We start from the raw sequence: 16394 nt of genomic DNA on the forward strand, positions 1-16394 counted from the left end.
GAGAGTGTGACAATTTAATGTATGAACAACACGGAAGCAAACCCAGGCCTCTTGCAACAGAGCCACAGAATCATAATTTTGGCTGGGACCTATCTCCAGAGGTCATTTAGTGCAAGCCCTGCTCAAAGCAGGTCTAAATGAGATCTGGTTGGCAAGGATGTGCCCAGTCAAGTCAAATACCTTCAAGGATGGAGGTTCCACAACCTCTCTGGGCAACATGTTCCACTGTTTAACTACCCCCACACTTAAAAAAAAAAAATTTCCCCTGATATCTAATTGAAATTTCCCATGTTTCAACTTGTGCTTGTTGTCTCTCATCTCATCATTACACACAACCAAAAAGAATCTGGGTACATCTTTTCTATATCCTCTGATCAGGTAATTGCACACAACAAAAATATCCCACGTCTGCCTTCTCTTCTCAAAGCTGAACAGGCCCAGTTCTCACACTTTGTTCACATGCCATGTTCTCCAGCCCCCTGATCATCTTAGTGGTGCTCACTGGGCTTGCTCCAGTATTTCACTTAGATGAAGTGCACTTCTTGCACTGGGGAGCCCAAACTGGACCCAGTACTCCAGATACAGTCCAACAACTGCTGAAGACAGGGCAAAGATCGCTTTCCCAGACCTGCTGGCTACTTCCTAACCCAGCCCAGGGTGCAGCCGGTCACCTTTGCTGCAAGGGCACACTGATGCTTATGTTTGATTGTCAATGATACATCCATCATATGTCCATGATATTGTCCATCAGGACACCCAAATCTTACACTGCAGGCCCACCTTCCCAGACAACCGGTCCCTAGCCTGTACTGCTGCAGGGGTTATTCCCTCCCAAATAGAAGGCTTAGAACTCACTCTTGTTGAGTATCTTAAGACTCCTGCCAGCCCATTTCTCCAGCCTTGCCCTCCTGCATTTTCACCACTCCTCTCCATTTGGTTTCATCTACAAAACAGCTTCTTACAGACACAAAAAGCTTCAAGAAGGAGCAAAGATCCCTACAGAGCAGTTGGGACTCTTGTTGAAGATCATCAGTGAAATTTTTATCATTTCTGCACATTTTGTTCACTTTGTACCGTCCAAGCTATGAAGAAATAAGCCAAATTCTTTTCTCATTCATAGCACTCTAAGCTTGAAGTCCATGAATTTGACACATTTACAACACTACTCCCCATGTGTGTGTGTGTGTGCGTGCATGCATACACACCCACACAGATGGCTCAAGAGATGAAACAATTGAAACACGAATATTGCAGAATTTGAAAGAGCACCTGGCTATACAGTCAGGACCAAGGTATACACTCAAAGCCTAAACGGGCAAGAGGAACCTTAGCTTTGGTCTTTCCTGACCTGAGTCCTCTGCACTGCATCTTAAACAGGCAGCAACTGTTAACTTCATAAACAATAAGAAATATTTCTGAAGACTTTAAAACATGCCATCAACCAAGGATGCTACCATCATATCAACAAGTCATATATTCCTGACAATGATGATATATAGATAACTTCACTTGAAGGTTAGGTCATGAAGCATCTTGCTCATTTATCTCTGCGTTCACATGGAATGAGTCACCACCTATACTCATGTGAACAAACTCTTCCTCAAAGAGCTTATAAATCGAGAGTGATGAATAGCATACAAAGATTAGGGAAGACAAACTATTCAGTCAAAAGAAACAGAATGTATATCATACACAATGTAAAATACCATCTGACTTGCACTAGCTTTTCCACATGCAGTTGCTAGTTGGCCAATTCCTTGCAGCAGTTTTTCATCACAGAAGTGGATCATGAGGAAAGACATAAATATTTCAACAAGTTTCTAAGCAACTGAAAAACAGTGCTTTGCAAGGGATATATTAAGTCAGTGTTTAATCCTAGTCTTTACTAGGAAATAAGGTGAAGTTTCACTTCAGTTTTTTTTCCAAACCAATTGTTAGGTTTCACTGAACTTTTCAGTATGAACAACAGAGTTATAGTTTTCATGTGTACGTACCAGCTGAGGTAAACACTATCAATTGTCCTAGTCCTGCAAACATTTTGTGGTGTGCCGACTAAATTGAGGGGGAAGAGCTTTTCATCCACACGGATACACCAGCACCACATGTCCCACCTGTGGGGAAGGGGAATCTGCCATGCCTTAAAAGGTACCGGTAACTTACCCCAAACATCTGCCGAAGGTCAGGATCTCGAAAGCGGAAGGGAATGTTAGACACATGAAGTCGTTTTGGAGTGGATTTGCTCTCGGTATTCTCACTGCTCTGTGTCTGTGATTGCTGTCCATCTGTCTGTGCCCCTCCTTCTGTCTGCTGAAATCAGAAAGACAAAAGCGTGTGCATGAATAGAAATCACACAAACTCCTTTCACGTGCTTTGTCTATCTCTTCTTAGGTATTAGCACTACACTTGCAATTGCAGTATCTAGCACTTGACAATTATTTCGATAAAGTCAATAATGCTTAACAATTGTTCTGCTGTTGTTCTTCTCCCTTTCCATGAGTAAACAGTAATGAGATCTCAGCCTCCCTCCCCTCGTATCACCTTTTAGCTTAGATGATTTGCTTTTGGTTTTCTTAAAATGCTTCTCTTTTCTCCTGTTCTTCCTCACTTCAGCTGCCACCATATGAAAGCTCTAATGAAGAGGCGGATCTTTCATATCCTGAAGCTGGGAGGTAGTACCGCCACTCTAATCTCATGTGGCAGGATGTTCATGCAATCATCAAAATCCCACAGCTGAAGTGGCAGCTTTTCACTGGGCCAATACCAGAATTGCATCCCCAGGCAAAACGGCATCTGCTCCGTCAGGCTCCCTTCAGAGAAACATTACCCCAAAAGAAGATCTATAATTAAATGGTAAAATCCATATATGAACAGCTTACGGATGTCTTTGATTAACTTTTCTTGTACATTTAGAAGTCAGCCCAGGGACAGGAAACACTCATTACCACTGCAGGATTTATAAAAACTCGGAAGTGTTACATTCTGCTACCAATTCCACAGCTAAAACAAGGGAATTTGTTCCAGCATTCCCAAGCACTGACCAGTACAGCAAAGTCAGGTCAAAGAGTAGGCCAGGGGCACTTATGCACAGAAAAAAGCACAGCAAGGCGGCAGAGGAATAAAGGAGACCGGTGTGCCAGAGGAGAGATCTAATGCCCCCCTCGAGATGACTGGCAGGGGAGAAGAAAGGAAGAGAACCTCAGCCCCTTGTGTTGGGCTGGGACTAAGAAGTGGTAGATTTGAGCAGAGCACTAAATATAAAGGCAAGGTCCCTTTGCAAAACGGCTTGATGAGAAAACGATGGTTTTCGCACTTTAGTCAGAAAAATGACCTCAAAACCTCAGAGCTACAGAACAAAGTAGACTACAATTTGGTTGGTTTTATTGCTCTGTCCCTTTCCAGAGCATGCATTGACAGGCCAAGGTATTCAAAGAGCACCCACCCACACACTTTATCCCCTGCTGCTTGCCTCAGCCTCCTAAGAGTCATGCTTTGACCACCCACATGATGCACTTAAGTGTCATTTCATTTCTTTAGCTGCCAACCTGACTTCCTCCTTAACCCATCAAGTGAAAAGAAGTTCTATGAGAAGGTAAGGACCGTGTAATTGCTAGTCAGCCTTTTTTAGGCACCTTCAAGAACACAGGTAGGCCTTAAAAATAAAGATTTAAGAGCAGGTTGGCTGGGGTTTTTTGCTCTTTTGGGGCCTTTTTTTTTTTTTTAACCCCCTGTTTTAAATACACAATTTGAGTAACAAATTGAGTAACAATTTGAGTAACAGAGAGGAAAGAAATCTCAAGGGAGTTGCCCACACCGACCCTCCAAGTACTGACAGGACTTTGCTAGACTGCTCTGCACATCACTCAATATACAACACTTCATGAATATTTGGACAGAAACATCTCTCCACAGATAAACTGAACTGGCAACATTAAGAGAGCTTCTTCTGGCCAGAAATGTCTCTTACAGACATGACCTTGAACTTGCATATTGGTTATAAAGCACTGACAAGAGCAAGCGAACACTAAGCACTGGGGTCTTGTCGTGCTGAGCAAAGCAGTGGCAGCTTTCCATTTTATTTCAGTAGGGCTGTGCAGGCAGCATAAAACACGTTTCATCTGGTTAATATAAATTAAGCTGTGATAGGAAGAATGAAGATACCGCCCTGTGAGTATCTCTACTTCCCAGAGCCATGCAAGTCTCGGAGAAGCCTAGCAGGATGAAGCATTTTTATTTGGCTAAGACTCATCCGTCCCCCAAACATCAAATTTTCGATAACAACCTCAGAAACTTCCATTTGATAGTATCTAAATAGCTGCCTCCCCCTCTCCAAGTTCCCCTCTCTTCTCCTATCCTCACCCCTATGACAAAATCCATCTCCAAACACACACAGAGTGCACCCTAGGGGAAGAATCAATGCAGCTGGCTTGCGATTAAATCACACCATGCTATTTGGTGGTTTTATTTTTATGACTCCATCACAGTCCTTTGCTCCTCAGGGCAAATCTGTCCAAGAAGGACAAAACACAAGAGTAGCCTATCCATCACCACTGTACCCAACACCTGCAAGTAAGTGCTCCAAAATAACTCCCCAAAATCAACGCTCCTGCTAAAACTCTACAATCCATTTTGGAGCCCTGTTAGTGCAATTTGCCAAATCCCGTGTTTTCTATGGCTTTGCATGGAAGTGGGGAAACATCCATGCACACAGATGCATCCTCAAATAAATACACTAGCGCATCTTCTGCGGTGTAAATGAGAAAAGACAGAGACTCTGAACGGTGACGACAAAAATGGTTTAGACTTTAACTTCAGCTATAGGTGGCACAGAACTGGATCTGCCACTTCCACAAGAAAGGAAATTGGGAGGTTGTTTGCAGTCCTCTCCCATCCATTTGTTCGCAGACAGAGGGCAGAACTCCTTTCTTACCAAGGGTGCAATGTATCATGTACAGCGGCCGGCTCAAAAACACTCACAGCTGTTCCTGCATATGGCAGAGTGCTGCTGCCACACAGGAGTCATTCTGCAGCACGTGACATGTGTACAGGAAGACAAAGGCTTCAAAGAGGAGAAACAATAGAGCGAACATGGGATCTCAGTCCACTCTTACCTTTTAGACTACACTAAGAGTCCCCAAACGCTTTTCAGGCTTTCACATATTCAGATTTTTCAGCAGTAGTTGTTTCAGCATTAAATACCTTCTCTCTCTGCATGCTGTAGCTCCCTCATTTCTATCATCCATGGCCCTAAGGTAAGATTTGAACTTTCAGCCACTATAACATTAGCTCAATACATTTGTCTACTGCCACACATTCAGCCACAACATAAATGAAAGAAATAGTCTCCTCAGATCTTGCCTTTTTTTCCGCCCTCCTTTTATAGTTATTCCTTGTCTTAATTCATTAGGAAGGAGATGAAAGGAAGGGCCTGAAGCCTGTTCTCAGGCAGCACATAATGCAGACTGGTAACAGCACTACCCTGACCAAGCCAGATGATAAAAGCCTGCATTTCACTGAGTGCCCAGTCCCCAGCCAGACTCCTTCCCCATGTCGAGTTTCAGCTCCTTCCTTCTGGCCTCATGTCAACATTTCACAGCAAAGAAGTGGCCCTCTCCCTTTGCTACAGATAGCAATTCAGCTCAGAAGGGAGCCAACACACGTTCCCTAGGTCTCAATGCCTGTCATCAGGCAACACAGAGACATGCTGCGGCACAGATCCTGTGTTTAGAAACAGTATTGGATTCACCTTACCTCCTCAGCACAGTCTGTGTAACATATCCTTACGCAGGTGATAATGTCATTCATGCCTGCACACGCAAGCTTTGAGCTCTGCTCAAGGTCACTGAGAAATACATCAGAGCTCAGGACACGTGCAATATGTGCTTCACTCTTAACTACTTGCTGCCTGTGCCCCCGTGCCAGCTCCTCCCTTACACCCATCGGCAGTAAGGAAACCCTAAGAAAGAAGAGGTAGCTGCAAAGAGAAGTATGGATGTATACATGTGCACGTATGCCTGTAAAAGGGGAGAAGGACACCTGGCAACACAAGGGTGTTCTGAAAGGTCTGGGGGCAACTTTAAAACCATCTTCTCGCCTCTCAACCGGACTCTTCTGTCCTAAAGCAGCTGGTGAGCAAGCAATTGCTAAGGATTTCTCCTCAACAGGAGGGAGGCAGGGGCTCCAGCATCCCCTGAGCTCCGAGCAGATCTCCATCTGCATGGCCAGACAGAGGGCTACCTCCCCGACAAGCCAGACAAATACCAATGCGACAGGCCAGCACAGAGAGTATTAATACCCAGCACATTCTGTTTCCATCTCCCACTTGCTTCTAGGACTGGAATCGCTTCAGGTCCAAGTTATAGAAAAGCAAAAAACAACCCACTGTCCTCTCCCCCAGGAAGCAGGCAGTCCAAAAATGTTGTGAATCATAATGAGGAGGTTAAGAACCATAAATCACCGCAAAGAAAATATTTACAAAATACAAACTGTAACTAATAACTATACTTAAAAGGGGACTTGAGTGGCTTACAGAATCTGGGAGACAGTCTGTGCTCACTCCACTGCTTCTAGACCAGTCTCAGATCAAAAAAATGCCCAAAACACTAAAACAAAACAAAAAAAACAACCAAAAAACCTTGCTTGGATCAAGAGCTTGAGGAACTGTGTGGAGACAAGGACTGAAAGCTATGACTGGCAGAAGGCAATCGTCCCACCACAAAGGAGAACACAGACAACGTGGGAAGATCTCTGCAACTTCTAGTGAAGGACTCGCGTCAAAACAACCAGTCACCCACCAATGAAGAGATATCCACTGAGCAGATTTGGCGGAAAAACGAGTGAAGAATTAGGCACTAGACACAAAACCCCTCTCCTGCCCCACCGCTCTACCAGAGTAGGACTCAGGTTGTAGCACATCCAAGAGCAAAGGGAACTTCTGCTGCTTAAGTGACACTTGTTTAGCAGACAGAAGACCACAGGGCTGCTAATCACCTTTCAACGGCACCAAATACAACTTTAGAATTATATTCATGTACTTGATTTTTCAGAGCTGCCAGCAGTGTTATATTAAAAAAAAATTGAGCTATACTACAGGCGCAATTAACAACATGCCCAAGTACTCTGTATGCCAAAAACTGGACAAAAAAACTGCTAAGGACGTACCAAATAACTTCTGCTAGGCTTTTAATTATTTTCAATACAGTCAGATTAATTCAGTGCATATTTTTTCTGATTGTTAGTTACCTGGTTTGAGACATACTGAAGCTGAAGTCATTTTGGTCACTTTCCTCATTAAATAAAGATATATCCCACCAGAAGTCAGAACACAAACCTAACAGAGCAAAGCACATAGGAAACTTTGCTACCTATCCTGCACAACGAAGACATCTCTGATGCGTCAGGTAACATTTTTCATGTAGTGATGTTTAAAGTTACTTTTTTTTTTTTTACTTTTTTTTTTTCTATTCTCCTTTTTTGGTTTGTTTTTTTTTTTTTTTCTGTTTTTTCAATGAAGTGGTGAAATGAAGCCCCCTGAAAGGCCTGCTCTGCTGGTCATAATGTCAAACCCTTTGTGAGCAGTTCCAGCCCATTCCTCACAAAACAGGGATGCTCTCACAAGGTGAAGGAGGTAGCAAGACTTCCCAAGCTTGTGGCCCCCCCCGGATCGCTCCACTGACTGTGGCAGAAGAACAGCCACACAGTGACAGACTAAGATCCATCCAGCCCACTATCTTCTTTCTGACAGCAGCCAAGTCTGTGGCATCTGCGGAAGAACATAAGAACAGGGCAAACATTTGGTGATTTTTCTCCAGCACAGCCTCCAGCAAACTGAGCCAGTTGATGTCGCAACTTCCAAGCATCCTATGGACAGGAGTGCCAATGCTAAACTCTCCATTATATGGAAAAATCATGAAACAAAAACCTGTTTTTTTCATATGTGGCACCCGATTATTTCCTGCGTGCATCCTAGTAAGCAAAAATGGGAAAGTTCCTTATTTTATTTCCCATACCATTCAATATTCTATGTACTTCTTATATGCCTTCATTCCTGTCAGTTCTCTTCGTAACTTGAGATTTCATTTCTTCTTATAAAGAAACTGCTACATCCCTTTCATCATCACCATTATCCTTCCTTGTGCTACTACTTCTAGATCTGCTATAACCTTTGAGAGGTACGCAGAAGTATCACAGCTGTACACTCTAACATAATGATATTTGCTGATTTATTTCCTATTTCTCTTTAGAAATCATTTTTAAACCTGCTTCACTAGACACAAGTCTACAAGTGCTGACAATAATCTGCCTCATACGCAAAATAATAATCTGCCTCATACTCAAAATAATAATCTGCTTCACACTCAAAGCAAATGCTTGATGTTAAATGTCAGAGTTTGCTACCTCAAGACAGCAATTTCCAAGCTGAGGTGGCCAAACAATCAGCAGTTAGCTCCTTACTTGAAGCTAGTTCTTCCCTGTGCCTACCTGCTCAGCAGTATCAAAAGGTAAATGAGGATATTCATTAAACATATTCTTCACCTGAAATACCTCACATGAGCAATTGCTTTAATTACTAAAGTGATGAAAAATAATTACAGAGGAAAATTCTGCAATCTCAGACTAGGCAAGATATACCCAAGGGAAAGTCATCATTATAACATCATCCATGTGTTACAAAAGCCAGTTGAGGAACCCTCGGTGCCATTGGCTCCCTTCTTTCCAAACCCTCGCTAGATGTATGGGGCATAGTCAGACGACCGAGCAGCTTCCCTGTCTTGCTTCTGAACACAATACAGAGGGGTCGCCCACCATAGATGTGCCTCCTTTAAGAAATCAGAAAGTCAATGTCCCTTTATGGTATAGCAGATGAGTTAAATATGTTTCAGCATGGCACATCAAGAAGCCGAGAGACACGATGCTCTGTAATTAAATAATGCTTTATATTGGTTCGTGACAACGTAACACCAAGGCGACAGCACCTGCCATTTTCATGCAGAGTAATTTACATAAACTTATTCCTCTACTTCCATACCTCCAGCTGCATTCCATAATTTATACAGACACACAAATTCTTTCCTCTGACATTAACAAGAGAAATGAGTTGAATAATCAGCTCACAGTATTAAGTGCATTGCATTTACTATCAAGAAAGCTTTTTTAGTTCAGTGGATGATTAATTTTCCCTCTGCGGGTAGAGTACCAGGAGATGCAGAGAGCTGACAATTGCTCTCGGCTTCTGGCCACACGCTCCATACGCTTACCTTGCAACAACAGCATTTGCTGGATCCCTCCAAGAGCCACTCTGATTCATTAACCCAGCAAAAGGAATTAGACAGCTTTCTGCCAGGTCAGTGAATTAAAGTGGCTCATGTAAGGAATGCCAGAGCCAGTAAATAGGAGTTTGCGCTTGGAGCCAGATCTCTCCTTTCTGACAGCAGTGAATCTTTAGATCAGCTCAGCTGCCAGAGGTACTGCAGCCTAATTAGCATCTCTGCTTGCAGCCATCCGTGCTGGGTGTCTCCATTAGGGATAAGCTCACTAATGTAAACCAAGAAGGGGGAAGAAACCAGGCGACCCTGCACCGTTGATGCAGAGCGTCAACGGTTTAAGAGACGGGCTGCAACAGGCACAGCGAGTAGGCCAAATATGGTCTGGTACCTCAGTCTATTTTCAATCCAGGTCTTTCAGCTGTGCTTTTAGGATAGTATCAAGAGAAAGGACAGATGCTTGGAGATGAAGACCGGGAGACCCACATGCCAGGCAAGAAACAAAGCCCCACAGATGAGGCTTGATCCCAAAATAAAAAAAGATTCCAAAATATTAAGCTGTTTGTATTACACCACCTATTGTGCCAATTTCTTTTCCACACCCCTGCTCTGAGAGCTTTAAATGCTTTCCACTACACTCAGACCTCCAGAACCAAGCTCATCCTTAGCTGATGACACCAACCAGTCATTCCCCTTTGCTCAGGGCTTTTAGACAGCGTAGGAAGGCACGGACTTTGACTCTCAAAGTTTATTTTACTTAAGTTCACTGCTGATGTTTGACCTCAGGCTTCCAGACCACTGTCTATTAACTCAGACACCACCGCTAATCTCAGATCATTCAATCTGACTTGCCTGCCAGAATGTGCCAAGTTCCTATGAAAAGGTACTTCCCCCTCCATGTGTTAGGGATCCCGTTACAGACCCCATTACATTGCTGCGTAACATCTTACCAACCCAATGAAACTCCCCTTTCCATGAGGGACTTTTAAGCCACCCCATATTCTCTGTTACTTTTGTAATTGTCCTAAAGGCTACCAGCCTGAAAAGCAGAAAAGCCTTGCCATCTGAGCACATCTTTCGCTATCTCTTTCTGTTCTGCCAACTGGACCAAGCAGAAGGCCTTGTTCTTAAAAGCAAGGAGAGACCTTATCTGTCTGGCTGAAGGAATTTCTGAATTATCCCGCGGGAGCACAGGCTTCAAATCAGCAGCTAAAAAATCCACCGGCTGTTTGGTCTGGGTATCACCTTCACACACATGACAGCAGCTGCGTTTGTCAGTCACAATAATGGGAAGGAAGGATCATGTATCACCTGCAACAACTTTTTGCTCTATTAAAATGAGCACTGTCATTTGAGCAAGACAACAGAATGGTAAAAGGAAAAGATGCCTTAAAGCACAGCAATCTAGTCCACATGGACTGAACATGTACGTCAAGCAAGTAATAACTAGCATATGCAATGGGCAAGATGCTCGATGTTAGCTTTAGATGTTCAAGGTGAAATAACCAACCTGTTCTGCTGTATTTTAATAGTATACTTTAACTGAGTAACTATTGAGCCTTCTTCCTTCCCCTCGTTCCTACATCATTAATACTGAGAAAGAGAAAAGTTACAAGCAATTACATCCCAAGGCAGCCCACAGAATCAAAATAACTTCATACAGAAGGAGTCTTAGACAGAAAGATAAAGGGACTCAGAAGATCCAGGACCTTGTGCATGTGAAAGTCTGGTGTGTGAAAGGCTCTTGGCTGAGGCACCTTCCCCCTGCCCCTGGATTTCTTCACGTGCCACCACCTGGGATCCTCTGGGTTTGATCACTCCCAGCCACAGCAGCAGCAGCAACGCGCTCCTTTGCACCCTTACCCTTTCCCAGCCAGCTACGCTCCATGAGCCCAACTCTGCATGCTCAGCTCGCACATCTTTAACCACGTCAATCGGTCAGACCAGACGTGCCCACCTGTTTCCAACAGCCAGTACAAGCGTTATGTGTTATTCAGCCTGTTTCTCGGATAACTCCTGCCAGTCAGGCTCACTCCACAGCCTCCTAGCAACACTGCTGCCTCCCAGCAGTCTCCCAGCAAAGCTTCCCCCCGCACCAATGGGCTCCCAGTTCCTCCTCACAGACTGGCCAGCCTCCCAGCACACTGTGGGCTCCTCGGAGCCAGCATAAGTTGACAAAACACAGAGCCGAGACACAGAGCTCGGCCCTGCAGCACCACGGAGATGGCTCCTAATATGGAAGAGGAGCAGGAGGGTTGGCAAGAGCTTACATCCAAGGTCAAGGCTCATATCATTTCCATTAAAAAGAAAACTCTTAAGCTCTGGGCAAGGATGGGAACAGCAAAAATACATGGGGAAAGCCACTGCCCTGTTTTATTCCCCGTTTCCAGCTTTCCCATCCAACTGGCAGTGCTCAAGACAGCTGTTTGCTGGAGACGCGCAGCCCAGATCTTACGGGCTGAAACGACATCGGACAATCTGGTACTAAAATGACGACTTGCATTTCTGCACACTGCACCAGCTCTAAGTTTGATTTCCAGTCTGATCTCTTCTCACCTAGGTTTGTGTTTGCTGAGTAACGCACCTGAAGTTCCTTTTATGCACTATCAATGTGCTTTACCGGGTTCGTACTCTTTTTCTTCTTCAAGATGCTGAAGTTGTGGCATTCCCAGGTTGAACTCAGTAATAGCAAAGTCATAACCAGCAGTGTCAACCACGCAGCCGCTGCCCACTGCAGAAGGAGCAGAGATGCACTCCGGGAACCATGCACACTCGAGCTGGCACTATCAGTTCTTCCAATCGTTGGCACGGAATTCACTCGGTACTTAGAGGGGGAAAAAATAATCTCCACGAGCCAAACACCCAACTACAAGCAAAACTGAAAGCATTAAGAGATTAAATCCACCCCTAAGCACCAAAGGCTCTCACCATAAGGCTCTTTATTAGGAAGTTAAGTCTTAACAAGTGGCTTAAGAGGTGGATAAAGCTTTTCCTGGGATAATCTGCCAGCATGTTGCCCAGTGCCAGTTCCAGGCCATGGGAAGAAGCAAGCAAAAAATTTAACAAGGTGAAAATCTTTGTTTGGCAAATGGATGCCCAGTAGCTGAGAGATCCTCTCCTATCTTCACCCCCTGCCACCTTCAGAAAGTCCAAGAAAAGTATTTTCAGGAAGCTAGCAGAGTAGAACAACAAAAACACATTGGGATTACACCTACAATGCATGTGCTCGCCCTAATCCTTTGTACCGTCAACGTTCCAGAATTTGCCTCCATCACATTCATTTGAACTGTTCGCCAATTAACACAAGGTAATTAACACTTTTGTAAAGAACTGTCTTCCAACAACGCCACCACGGTAAAAACACCACGATCCCAAGTACTACTGCTCTTTGCAGACACCAATTTACAAGGGAAACATGCACAAGGGGAAAGACAGGAACCTAGTAATGGAAGGTCAGAAGCTATGTTTTGTTTATAATTCTCTCCTTTTCAAGTCTACCACTGATTTGCCACGTACTTAAAAAAAAAAAAACAAAAAACAATCAGCCATCTAATCAATGGCTGCTTTTTTCCCCAAAGCACCGTGCTGCTCTCCTGGTTCTGCACCCTTCTGCACTTACTGCAAGAGATCCGTTCTGCGTGCTGGCCGTGTTCGTGCTCTGCTCTCCATGCGGCTGCGTGCTTCCGTAGAGCGTCAGATTGTGCTCGCTGGTCTGGCCTGCATAGTCCTGAGTGTGTGGCACCCCATACTCTGTGGGAATCCCGTTCTGTGGGGGTGGCGGAAATGGGATTGTGGTGAATGGCTGCACCATTGCATCAGGAGTTGCTGCTGGCTCCTGGTTACCCTGAAGAAAGGGAAAAGGAGAAAACAGCTTTATACTACAGAAGATGCATCAAAACATCAGCCTGAAAAATGATACACGCACACTCGTGTTCATGTGAATATCCCACCCACCGCCACCATAATATTGCACAATCTTCTATTATCTTCCTCTATCAAAAAGAGCACGCCTTGCTCCTCTCAGCCACGACGCTGTTTTCTTAATCTTTTTTGGGCAACTTTCTCACTACTGGGTGGCATATGGAGAGCAAATTACAGGGTCTGCAAATTGCATACCCCCGTAATCTCACATAAGGCTTTATGCACAGTAAGGCATTATTTTGGAAGATGGAAGAGGCACTGAAACATTGGAATAGAGAAGGAAACACAGATATAAGAACAGGGTTCTTTAACATCCCTAAAAGTACCTTATCTGGGTTCATCTCCTCCAGCCTGACCCTCATGGCTCTGCTCACAAGCAAGCACATTGTGTGGTTCAGACCACACTTCTCTGTTGTGTTACAGTAATAGAAAAGTATACTTTTTAAAACCCATCTGTGCAGCAGCCCCCTCCTTTGCTCTGGCAGCACTGAGTACAGAGCACGGGTGCTCAGGTATCAGTTGCTGGAATATCCCATTTGTTTCTTGCTGGCCGTGCAGAAGACACCGAAGAGCTGTGAGGAACTGAGTTGAGACCGCAAGCCTGGAGCACACTCACTTTCTCCTGAGCATCACTACCATCACACAAGGCATTAATTACCTGCTCCTCCCTCATCTTAGGACATCCCACAGAGACCTCTGGGCTAGGAAGTAGACTTCTTAGCAGCTTTTAGCACTGCCTTAGATGTAGCTCACACCAACCAGATGACTCAGACAACTGACCATGCAAAAGGCACCCCCAAAAGACAATAAAAATGCTACCCCACCACGTCTGAAAACCACCCGAAGCAAACATGAAAGCATGCAGCCCTGCAACGACTGCAGGGATCTCACCGGGAGAAGAGCAGGGAGCTGCATTCAGCCACCTGGGGCGAAGGAGAACAGCCTTGACATTGAAGCCCAACCCTGGGAAGCCCAGGCTGCTGCACTGCTCCTACTGCTTTCACTGCCGCAGCAGGAAAAAAAAAAAAATCCACGGAAAAGATTTATGATAGGAGGCTGTTTGATTTATGTGTGTGTCAACAGACTAATCCTGATTTTAAATTTTGGCTGCTGTTCCAGCCCTGGGTCCTCCCTCACAAAGCCCGGAGGTGCTCGAGCCTATTCTGGCACCAGCATGCTTAAATCAATGGAGTAAAAGCAAAGCAGACCTTATCCCGCAGGTAGGAAAAGCGGAGTGGGAATTACCAAGCAGGCTTTCAGCAGAGAGCGTGCAAGGGCTGCCGGACCTTCAGTAAAGCCGGACAAACCTTTCAGTCCCTTTATCAGCCTACCTGCAACTTTCTCTTCTGGGCGAAGGAAATAACGACAAATGCAGCACACCTCCAGCCAGCACCGGGTCAGTCAGACACTGGCTGAATCCCAAATTTGCTCTGACATTAGTCTATCTGGTCTGCCTCCCTTGGGGGCCACGTGGCCGCACGCTCCCGCAGCTGGGGAGAAGGAGAGGGAAGGGCATTCAATACCACTTAGCGGAGCTGAGCTGCAGCCTTGGCCCGCGCCGAACGATGGACGGTTTCATTAACTAAAGTCCAGCCACTGCAAAGCCTTGCTGCCTGCAGAAACGCAAAACTCCGCAGCCTTATCTGAGAAAGAAAAATTCAGGCAAGCGTGCCAGCCACGGCCAGGGCTCGGCTCCTCGCACGCACTCCCCTGAGCAGTTGCAGCCCTGCGTCGCGTGCTAGCAGCTCTGCGGAGGTTTTTCACACACCGAGCACATCTCCTGAAAGCAGGACGCGTTGTTTTGGTTTTGTTTTTTTTTTACCCCCCACCCAAAAGGGAGGGCAGCCCCACCAGCCCTCCACTTCTGCTCACTCCTTTTCCCATTCTCAGCTTCAAAGCAAGGAGCTTCTGACTCGACCTAAACCATCACATCTGCAGGGTGAGTCTTACAAACGGGAGGGATGGAGAAGAGGCTTACCGATGGCTGTCCCACTGCAAACCAGGCACCAGCAACCCCAACGCTCCCCTACTTGGGACTGTTTATCCCCTGTCATGACAGCTCCACTCTGCCTGCATACAGCCTCCTTCTCAAGCTCTTTTCCTTAGAAGATTTCATTATATCCAGTTGTCTGTGTGCTGCCATACAGCCCACGCTGCCTGCCCCTTTCTTGTGTTTAAAATAGGAGCCAAATATGAAACTGATATTTTCTTTTTTTTTTTTTTAAATTTCAAAAATTGGTAGGGTAACCCCAGGAAAGATGCAGTAGCAGAAACTGTTTTCAATTTTCTTAGAACAAGTCAGATTTACAAGCTGGTAGTACCCCGGACAGGAGGAAGAGAATGCTAATTAGCCACAACCAAAACCTATTCTGCCATCCTCTCCACCGTGCAGGGCTACTCCCCAAAGGACATATTCCAGCGTTTTGTTTAATCTCACTCTTAGACTACTTAAAATGCCAGCCCATAAACCTTATATAATCTTATTTTCAACGTTTTTACCCCTCAGTTAATACTGTTCCTTTCCAGTTTAAACGCATTTCAACCTTTTAAATATTTTCACTCCCTTCTGCAATTATCTACAAATGTTTGAAGGATGAAAAATGCTCTCCCTCTCTTCTGTTGCTTGTGGCATTTTGATAATACATATTTATTTTGAGCTTAATCACACCTCGCAAGCCAAAATATCCTAGTAACTTTATTCATTACTTCTCCCTGATTTTCCTAAGATTTTCAAATAAGAAATTTCTAGTGCAGAATGTAATGTTTTTAATACCATTGTTGCTTTCCCACCCCCCAATAGCACTAACATGCAAAAATCATATCTTTTATTACAAATGTATCCTTAATTTAATGTCTCAGGTTATCCGTAGATCTATCACCATTATGCTTGTCCAGGCTTCATCATCCAATGGAGTATCTGTATCTCAAATTATTTTTCTCTTGATATGATTATGTACACGTTTCCCATCTGAATTTTTTTTGTAATTTTAATTTCCTTTGATGCTTTACAATTACTTTTTTTCTGTTTCCACTAGTGTCTGCAGAAAAGGACTCCTGATGAGATCTCTGCAGGTTTCACAGCATACTGATATCTTCCAAACCCAGAGAAGATTCTACCTCTTCTGTTATTCTACCGAATTTCAACATTTACACAACACTTCATATTTTCAAGAACTAACACAGCGAGGAAAAAAAAAAAAAATTATCCCATTT

General features: G+C 44.5%; 1 protein-coding gene across 1 annotated transcript in view; it reads right to left on the reverse strand.

Moving 5' to 3' along the window:
* The window catches only part of LOC104161868 (RNA binding protein fox-1 homolog 2-like), a 41829-nt gene that overhangs the window by 11874 nt on the left and 13561 nt on the right, over positions 1–16394 (reverse strand). Inside the window, exons 3-4 of the mRNA XM_009700445.1 lie at positions 12880–13104; positions 2161–2307 (exon numbers count right to left, since the gene is read on the reverse strand). Coding sequence (XP_009698747.1) covers positions 2161–2307; positions 12880–13104 — 372 coding nt within the window. The remainder of the gene's footprint in view (positions 1–2160; positions 2308–12879; positions 13105–16394) is intronic.

Source organism: Cariama cristata, unplaced genomic scaffold, assembly GCF_000690535.1.
Source record: "Cariama cristata isolate BGI_N322 unplaced genomic scaffold, ASM69053v1 scaffold3570, whole genome shotgun sequence".
NCBI lineage: Eukaryota > Metazoa > Chordata > Aves > Cariamiformes > Cariamidae > Cariama > Cariama cristata.